General features: G+C 37.5%; 2 protein-coding genes across 2 annotated transcripts; both read left to right on the top strand.

The window, feature by feature from the left end:
* Positions 1-6: 6 nt before the first annotated feature.
* On the top strand, positions 7-3,272 carry LOC117613023. The gene is made up of 7 exons (XM_034341667.1): positions 7-930; positions 1,058-1,385; positions 1,677-1,929; positions 2,014-2,230; positions 2,401-2,744; positions 2,886-3,185; positions 3,257-3,272. The coding sequence occupies exons 1-7, from the start codon at positions 37-39 to the stop codon at positions 3,270-3,272; spliced, it is 2,352 nt and encodes a 783-aa protein (XP_034197558.1). The 5' UTR covers positions 7-36.
* A 647-nt stretch (positions 3,273-3,919) lies between these two features.
* On the top strand, positions 3,920-8,435 carry LOC117613022. The gene is made up of 4 exons (XM_034341666.1): positions 3,920-4,783; positions 5,074-5,427; positions 5,580-5,817; positions 5,971-8,435. Exons 1-4 carry the CDS (start codon positions 3,920-3,922, stop codon positions 8,433-8,435), a joined length of 3,921 nt encoding a protein of 1,306 aa, XP_034197557.1.
* The last annotated feature ends 665 nt before the right edge of the window (positions 8,436-9,100 follow it).

Raw genomic sequence — 9,100 nt, 5'->3', positions numbered from 1 at the left:
GTTGCAATAACTGAAGTTGCTTCTTTTGTTCTAAAGATGGTAAGGGAAGCAAAGTCCAATTCTTTGGGAGAAATTCTTCTATTTGGGAATAAGGAGCGACTCAAAGTTGGACCACACATTGAAGATATATATTTGAATTACCGTGTCAAAAGGCTAGTTGAGTGCTTGGGGCCAGTGACTGGGTGGAGTATTTGCTTCGCTTCAATGATAGGTTTTCTTGAAGATTGTGTTTCTCATTACCATATTTTCTTGGAAAATGAGTTGAGCAATGAGAAAGAACACGAGGGTGTTAGTGAAATGAAAGAGAAAGAATGCAGAACTGACACTCAAGTTATCAAGGGGAAGTGTAAATCGTTTGTTGAATTTTTCAGAGATAGATTTGTTTCTGCTGCATTACCGCTAAGACGTTGCATTTCTACCTTCTGTACCCATATAGCCAAAAATTACTTTTTGGCACATACTTTCCAAAACATGATTTCGCTCATAGGATTATTTGATTCCATTGAATCATTATTGTTGCATGGTGACACTGTTTCTGAAGCACTGGAACACCTTTGCTCTTGTTCAAAAGTTGAAGTTGTGCCAGAGTCATTTGTAGATAACTCATTTCTGCTGTGCATGAAGAGAAAAGAATGCCTTTCAGTATTACGGACTCTACAGGATTCTCTTAGTGGACTTGACCTTCCAAATTTTAGGAATGGAGAAGCTCTAATGGAATTCTGTTTTCAAAGAGCTTCCTTAATTTTTTGCACTGCGTCGAGTTCGTATAAGCTGCATAGAGTGGCAATGGAGCCACTGACCATTGTTGTTATTGATGAAGCTGCACAATTGAAAGAGTGTGAATCAACAATACCCCTGCAACTTCCAGGTGTGAAGCATGCTGTTCTTGTTGGTGATGAATGTCAGTTACCAGCTACGGTGAACAGCAATGTACGTTGATAGTACTTGGTCATACATTTTTCTATATATATATATATATCCTCCGTTTCTCTTATTGCAATTTTTCATTCCACTTCTTATTCCTTTGCGCTTATGCCTAACTTGTTTTCTTCCATAGGTTTCTGTTGAGGCTGGTTTTTCAAGAAGCTTGTTTGAGAGGTTGAGCTCAATGGGCCACTCAAAACACCTTCTGAATATGCAATACAGAATGCATCCCTCAATAAGTTTGTTCCCAAATACAAATTTCTATAACAACCAGATCCTAGACGCTCCAAATGTTAAAAAAAGAAGCCATGAGAAACACTATCTTCCAGGGTCAATGTTTGGTCCCTTTTCGTTTATAAATGTAATTGGTGGAAGAGAGGAGAAGGATGAGGATGGACGTAGTAGAAAGAATATGGTCGAGGTTGCTATTATTCTGAAAATACTGCAGAAGCTGTACGAAGGTATGTATATATGTCTAGCTGCTGAGTCATGTTCATGTTCTTAATTCAATGTTTTCAATGATTTTGATTTCCATATTCTTGTAAGAAAAATGTGGGGTTCAAATAGAAAAACTCTTATTTTATATGCTTGTAAGCTTGATTGAACTGTAAGAAATGTTAAAATCTTTGTAATTTTACTCTGCATAAATTTTTTGGTTGGTCTGGAACATTTATGGTGTCAAAGCTATCCTAATTGCTTTTTTTTTTTTTTTGGTGGTTTGGATAATACTGAAAATTCCTGTTTGTATACAGAATGGATTGTTTCAAAACAGAAACTCAGTATTGGGGTGGTATCACCGTATGCTGCTCAAGTAGTTGCAGTTCAGGGCAAACTTCCACAGAAGTATGACAAGGATGGCTTTACAGTGAAGGTGAAGACGGTTGATGGGTTCCAGGGTGGGGAAGATGACATAATTATTGTGTCCACTGTACGATCTACCATTCGTCAATCCATTGATTTTATATCAAAACCGCAAAGAGTTAATGTCGCTCTTACAAGGGCTAGGTATGGTTTTATGTAAACTTGTATCTTTTTGCATCATTGTTGATAAGTTTGGTGAAAATAACTACTCTTCCCTAATGACTTTAGGCATTGCCTTTGGATTCTGGGAAATGAAAGGACTCTATCTGATAGGGAATCTGTTTGGAAGGACTTGGTCCTTGATGCCAAACGTCGTCAATGCTTCTTTAATGCTGATGAAGACAAGGATTTGGCCGGGGTCATATTAGAGGTGAAGAAAGAGTTCGACCAATTGGATGATTTGCTTAATTCTAACAGCATATGTTTTAGAAGTTCTAGATGGAAGGTAATCTGTATGTAGTTATTTATGATTTTTTTTTTTTTTTCTTCCAAGAACTTCCTGTTCTCATACTTTTCAATATTTGATCTGATGTTGGACTTTCTATTAAATACATACATAGCTTTTTTATTTCATTTTATAATTTTTTTTTCTTCCCCACAATACATTATTTTTAGGTACATTTCAGTGATAACTTTCTGAAGTCATTCAAAAAGCTGAAGTCAATCAGTTTGAGGAAGTCTGTATTATATCTTCTGCTGAAGCTTTCCGATGGTTGGAGATCTAAGAAGCCAAATGTTTGTGGAAGCTCTTCACCAATCTTGAGGCAATATAAGGTTGAAGGTCTATACATTGTTTGCACAACTGACATTGCAAAGGATGTGAAATACATTCAAATATTGAAGATTTGGGACATATTGCCTCTAAGGGATATTCCAAAATTGGTAAAACGTCTAGAGAATATTTTGAAAAGATATACAGATGATTTTATCAATCGGTGCAAGGAGAAATTAATTGAGGGGTATGTTGTTTGCATTCTCGTGTATTCTTTTGAACATACTATATAATATGGATTGATTCCTTTTGGATATGAAGGTATAAATACTTCTTCATGTTTGAAATTCTAAACTAATTTTTACATTTCTTTGTCATTTGTGACCAGTAATTTGGAAGTTCCCAAGAGCTGGCTACCCTCTTTGGACATTGTCCGGTTCAAGGATCTTAGCATCACTGAAAACCAGAGTGATTTAGTTGGTGATAATGATTCTGACCGTAGAAGTTATGTTGAGAATGCACAGGTCAGCGAGAGTTTGCAGCTCATGAAATTTTACTCCTTGTCATCTGATGTAGTAAACCACTTGCTTTCTGACCATGAGGGTAGAGAGTTGGATCTTCCATTCGAACTTACAGACCAGGAAATGGAGATTATTCTTTATCGTAAAAGTAGCTTTATAGTTGGACGGTCAGGAACAGGTAAGACCACGGTTTTAACCAAGAAATTGTTTCAGAATGAACAACGTTACCAATTGACAGTGCAAGGATGCGTTAGTTGTCAAAATAGCATGGTTGAGCAGAGTACTTCAGCTACTAAGGGAACTCTTCACCAACTTTTTGTGACCGTGAGTCCTAAACTGTGTTTTGCCATCAAGCAACATGTTTTAAACTTAAAAAGGTATGTGGAATATTCAACAAAAAGATACTGCATTTTTCTTTTCTTTTGTTCGGTTGCAGGGTATTCGATTGTGAATCATGATACAATATTATTCTTGAAGGATACATTAGGAATCTTTATTTCTGTTGCTCAAGCAAAATTTTCTTTCTTGTTCCACAAGTTGCTAAATTTCGTATGTTCGCAGTTTTGCATGTGGTGGAAGTGATTCAACTGAAAAGAGTTTGATTGATATGGCTGATTTTGATGAGGGGCAAGCCCAATTCAAGGATATCAAGGATTCATTTCATGATATTCCTCCCAATTCTTACCCTCTTGTCATAACATTCCATAAGTTCTTGATGATGCTTGATGGAACACTGGGGAACTCATACTTTGAAAGATTCCTTGATGCAAGAAAACTTACACACGGTCAATTGCAAAGTTCAAGATCAGTTGCTTTGCAGACCTTTATAAGGACCAAGGAGGTGAAGTATGAGAGATTCAGTTCATCTTACTGGCCCCATTTTAATATCCAGTTAACAAAGATGCTCGAAGCTTCAAGAGTCTTTACAGAGATAATATCTCATATTAAAGGTGGTTTGGAAGCTATGGAAGCAGGTGATGGTAAACTCAATCGCGAGGACTATGTTCGATTGTCAGAGAGCCGGGGTTCCAATTTAAGCAAGCAAAAGAGAGAAGCAATATACGATATATTTCAGGCTTATGAAAAAATGAAGATGAAAAATGGTGAATTTGATCTGGGTGATTTTGTAATTGATCTTCACCATCGTCTGAGGCATGAAAAATATGGGGGTGATCAAATGGACTTTGTTTATATCGATGAGGTTCAAGATCTCACAATGAGTCAAATTGCTCTATTTAAACATATGTGCATCAATATTGAAGAGGGATTTATTTTTTCTGGTGATACAGCACAAACAATTGCAAGGGGTATTGATTTTAGGTTCCAAGATATACGACATTTGTTCCACAAGAAGTTTGTGTTGGAATCAAGAAGCAATAAGCTTGAAGAAAGAAAAGAAAAGGGACAAATTTCAAAAATGTTTCATTTGACTCAAAATTTCCGTACCCATGCTGGTATAGTAAAGTTATCACAGAGCATTATTGAACTCATTTATCGGTTTTTTCCTCACTCTATTGATGTTTTAGACCCTGAAACCAGTCTTATTTATGGGGAAGCTCCAGTTTTGCTTGAATCTGGAGAAAATGAGAATGCAATCATAAAAATATTTGGAAATAGTGGAACTGGTATTGGAAATATAGTTGGCTTCGGTGCAGAGCAGGTTATTTTGGTGCGAGATGATGGTGCTAAGAAAGAAGTTTCCATGTTCGTTGGGAGGCATGCTCTTGTCCTCACCATTGTGGAGTGCAAGGGCCTTGAGTTCCAGGTCACTACAATGTTTATTTACTTATTTCTTTGTTTTTTTAAAAGCCTTAAGAGTTAGAGAAACTATTATCACACAGTAGCATGATCTGATATTTTCTCCTTTTCCCTTGCAAAGTTTTTTTGTAGCTAGTTTTCCCAACGGAATCCAGTTAGATACTGCCTTCACATTAGAAAGTCATGGTTTACTGCTGTATTTTTTTTGTATCATAATACATTCAGTCCGTTAAATGTTTACTATATTTTTAAGGTTTTGATTTCTATCCATTCGTAACATTCATGTCCCGTTTATAGGATGTACTCTTGTACAACTTTTTTGGCTCATCACCACTGAAAAACCAATGGAGAGTCATATATGATTACATGAAGGACCGAGGTTTGCTTGATTCGACATTACCAAAGTGCTTTCCAAGTTTCAATGAATCTAAACACAACATCCTATGCTCTGAATTGAAGCGATTATATGTTGCTGTTACTCGTACGAGACAGAGATTGTGGGTTTGTGAGAATGTAGAAGAGCTCTCCAAACCGATGTTTGACTATTGGAAGAAGAAATGTCTTGTACAAGTTAGGCAACTGGATGATTCACTTGCACAGGAGATGCAAGTTGCAAGCAGGCCAGAGGAGTGGAAATCACGGGGAATTAAGGTTTGCATAATTTTCTCCTTGTAACAATTAAGATGAATAGTGATGATGAAAAGAAGCGATAAAAATTGAAGCATTGCTTAATTCATATTATTTTTATTGTCATCATCATTATAATCCTTCTTGCATTACAAGCATCATACTGTTACTTGCAGCTTTATCACGAACATAGCTATGAAATGGCCACAATGTGCTTTGAGAGAGCTGGTGATACATATTGGGAAAAAAGGTCCAAAGCTACCGGCCTTAAAGCTATCGCTGACCATATGCGAACTTCAAATCCTGAAGAGGCAAACTCCATTCTTAGGGAAGCTGCTGAAATATTTGATGCTATAGGCAAGGCAGATTCCGCTGCCATATGCTTTTCTGATTTAGGCGAATATGAAAGAGCAGGTATGACTACTTATCAACATCTATTATCTTTAGCCCATATTTCTTGTCTCAAGTACAAGATTTTATTTCACCATCATTTACAATCTTGCACCCCTGCCTGTAATACTATGTACTTCCACTTAATTTCAAAGCATCTGAACTTTATTGGTACAGCTAGGATTTATTTGGATAAATATGGCGTGCCTGATCTGGAAAGAGCTGGAGAATGTTTTTCTCTAGCAGGATGCTATAAAGATTCTGCGGATGTGTATGCCAAGGGCAATTTTTTCTCTGAGTGTCTCACTGCTTGTGCCAAAGGAAAACTGTTTGAAATGGGTTTGCAATACATCAAGTATTGGAAAAAGCATGCAATAGAGGACTGTGTTGTGGCTAGAAGAGGTGAAGAAATGGATAAAATTGAACAAGAATATCTGGAGAGCTGCGCATCCCACTATTATGAGTTGACAGATCACAGATCCATGATGAACTTTGTTAAAGAGTTTCATTCTATTATTTTGATGCGGAACTTTTTGAAGAAGTTGGGTCTCCTTGATGAGCTTCTTTTGTTGGAAGAAGAATTTGGAAACTATATTGAAGCTGCGGAAATTGCAAAGATGAAAGGCGATATTCTACTTGAAGCTGATTTCCTTGGAAAGGCAGGCAAGTTCAGAGAAGCGTCATCACACATTCTACTCTATGTGTTTGCAAACTCTCTTTGGTCATATGGCGGAAAGGGCTGGCCCATACAACAGTTTTCACAAAAGGAGGAGCTTTTATCAAAAGCCAAGTCAATTGCTAAGAAGGAAACAGAAAGCTTTTATGAGCTTGTTTGCACTGAGATTGACATTTTGTTAAATGAGCAGAGTAGCTTGGCCTTGATAAAAAATTATATGAATGTTTGTCGGAGGCATAAGAGAGTTGAATTATTATCTGCTCGAAAAATATTGGATGCTCACATTTCTTCATCCGCCGATAAATATGTGTGGGAAAAGGATTTGGTTGATGGTAATCTGATAATGTGTTCAGAAGGCAGAATATCTGAAAATCAGGTATCTATAGATTCACTGATATATTTCTGGATTTTTTGGAAGGATAAAATTGCTTTCATAATCAAATATCTCGGATGCCTTGAAAATCGAGATGTTAATGATTACAAAAGGTACGAAGAGCTTTGTGTGGATTACTTGGGAGTGTGGAGGTTGTATCATAATCTTACTCCAGTCTATGTTTTACTCGTCTCTGATGCTGATTGGGTTCGAGGTCTGGACGAAGGACATTTTAGAAATCATGGGAAGTTGGTCTCCATTAATGTTCACCAGCTTGTCTCAGCCGCTTGTAGTTATTGGAGTTCAGAAATGCTTTCTGTTGGCATGGAAGTTTTGGAGAAGCTTGAAAATCTTTACCAGTTTCCAATAAAAAATGCCTATGATGCAGTGTTCTGCCAAAGCAGGTGTCTTGCCCATATTTGTGGGATCTCAGAATATCTTTTGCAATCAAAATGTTTGAAGCTAAGGAATCAAGATGCCGAGAGATTGCAGAGATGTGTTAAGTTTTCTACTGATACTGTTGTTGCGAATATATTTCCTTTGGATTGGAGGAATTCATTGAGTGAGAATATGATTGCTCTTAGAAGAACTGATGCTTTAAAGAATGCGCTGAAACAAGTAATAGTCGAGTATACCAGCTCAAAGAAGGTGCTGTCTTTTGGGCAGATTGGAAGGCTTGCAATGGTTATTCTCGGGTCCGGTAAGCTGAATAATAGTGAACTATACGAGAAGCTTGTGATAAAACTGGACTTCCACCAGCCATGGAAGGCTTTCATTGAGAATCTATGTGGGAATATTGGCCCTGGAAACACCAGTGAAGAACCGAGAGAGGTGTCTATAATGTTGAAGTTGTATGGAGCTTTAGTTGATATTTATAATGCGAACTGGAGGGCGGTTCGTGATTACATATCACCTGGTTGCTTTTTGTACCTTGTAGAGCGCCTTCTGATTTGGGCAACTTGCTTTCAGGGTTATGCTATCACTACAAGTTCTTGCTTTGTTGAGTGGCTCATATACCAAGAGGAAGATACCAACTTGAGTTCCATGGTTGGTGTTGGTGATGCGCTACCATCTTTAATTGACATCAGTCGTTTTGTGATTTATGTGGTTCGGGAGTGTGTTTTTAATAAGGCGGATATGGTTGAATGGATTAAAAAGACCAACGCAGATTGGAACAACTATCATTCTCAACTCATGTTGCGATTTGTTGTCGTGTTATGCTTGGTTTATTTAAATTTTGGCATGGGTCTAGATGAACTCTATGATTTGCTGGGAAGGGACTATATCACTGAGCAGCTGCCGTGGGAATTTTTTGACGCCCTTAAGAGACGGAGGAGACACAAAACTCTTAATATAAATGTGAAGCTGCTAGCTGCAGCTTTTCAGAAGATTGGTAATACTTTGGTAATTGCAAGTTTCGGGTCAGATTGTTCAAGGTTCTTATGTTCAGATGTCATCTTTGTTGACATGAAGGCCAACCATTCCAGGGATTACATACTGAGAAAATTGATTCCTAAACAACCACCTGTCCTACAAGTTTCCCAAGCTACATCTGTTGAAGCAGCAGGCGATAATTCATGTCATCTTAGTTGACATCCAACTCTGGTGCGGTGGAACCTTCAGAGACTGGTGCTGCATCTGATTAGACGAGTGATGATGTGGCCGGTGGCAGAGACAACCACAATACAGGTGAGGAAAGTTGCATATCCAAAGAGTCAATTCCAAAGTCTAAGCAAGCAGAGGATGTGGCTTCTGGATCCCAATGTGGCAGTAATGAAACTGGAAACAAGGGGAAGAAAAAGGGCAAGAACAAGAAACCCAAGAAGAAAGGAGGCAAAAAGTTGCCATCACATTTTAATATATTATAATTATATATTTGCTACGTGAATGAATCTTGTTATGTATGAACTTGATGTTGTGATGTCATGTTATGTTAGTGATGATTCCTGGATTATGCATGGGCTTAATGCAGAGCCAGGTACGAATCACACTTAAGGATCTTCAGGTCTTGATATAGTTGTATAATGAGAATCAAGGAATTTCTGGTCTCGATATAGTTGTATGATGGTTTTTATGATGTATGTAAAATAATAATAATATATCAGACAAATTAACTTGTTATGTATGAACTTGATGTTGTGGTGTCATGTTAGTGATGATTCCTGAATGATGCATGGGCTTAAAGCAGAGCCAGGTACAATTTAAGAAGTAGAATGATTGAAAGTGAAAGATTTTGATTTCAACAACATTCTGTCTCA

This window comes from Prunus dulcis, unplaced genomic scaffold, assembly GCF_902201215.1.
Source record: "Prunus dulcis unplaced genomic scaffold, ALMONDv2, whole genome shotgun sequence".
Taxonomy (NCBI): Eukaryota; Viridiplantae; Streptophyta; class Magnoliopsida; order Rosales; family Rosaceae; genus Prunus; species Prunus dulcis.
The sequence above is the reverse complement of the archived record's forward strand: the minus strand, read 5'-3'. Positions and strand labels throughout refer to the sequence as shown.

Coding starts and splice junctions, on each gene's coding strand:
- LOC117613023 (XM_034341667.1), top strand. CDS start 37: ATGGTAAGGGAAGCAAAGTCCAATTCTTTGGGAGAAATTCTTCTATTT. Junction 931..1,057: donor CAGCTACGGTGAACAGCAAT/GTACGTTGATAG, acceptor TTTCTTCCATAG/GTTTCTGTTGAGGCTGGTTT. Junction 1,386..1,676: donor ACTGCAGAAGCTGTACGAAG/GTATGTATATAT, acceptor GTTTGTATACAG/AATGGATTGTTTCAAAACAG.
- LOC117613022 (XM_034341666.1), top strand. CDS start 3,920: ATGCTCGAAGCTTCAAGAGTCTTTACAGAGATAATATCTCATATTAAA. Junction 4,784..5,073: donor GCAAGGGCCTTGAGTTCCAG/GTCACTACAATG, acceptor TCCCGTTTATAG/GATGTACTCTTGTACAACTT. Junction 5,818..5,970: donor AGGCGAATATGAAAGAGCAG/GTATGACTACTT, acceptor TTATTGGTACAG/CTAGGATTTATTTGGATAAA.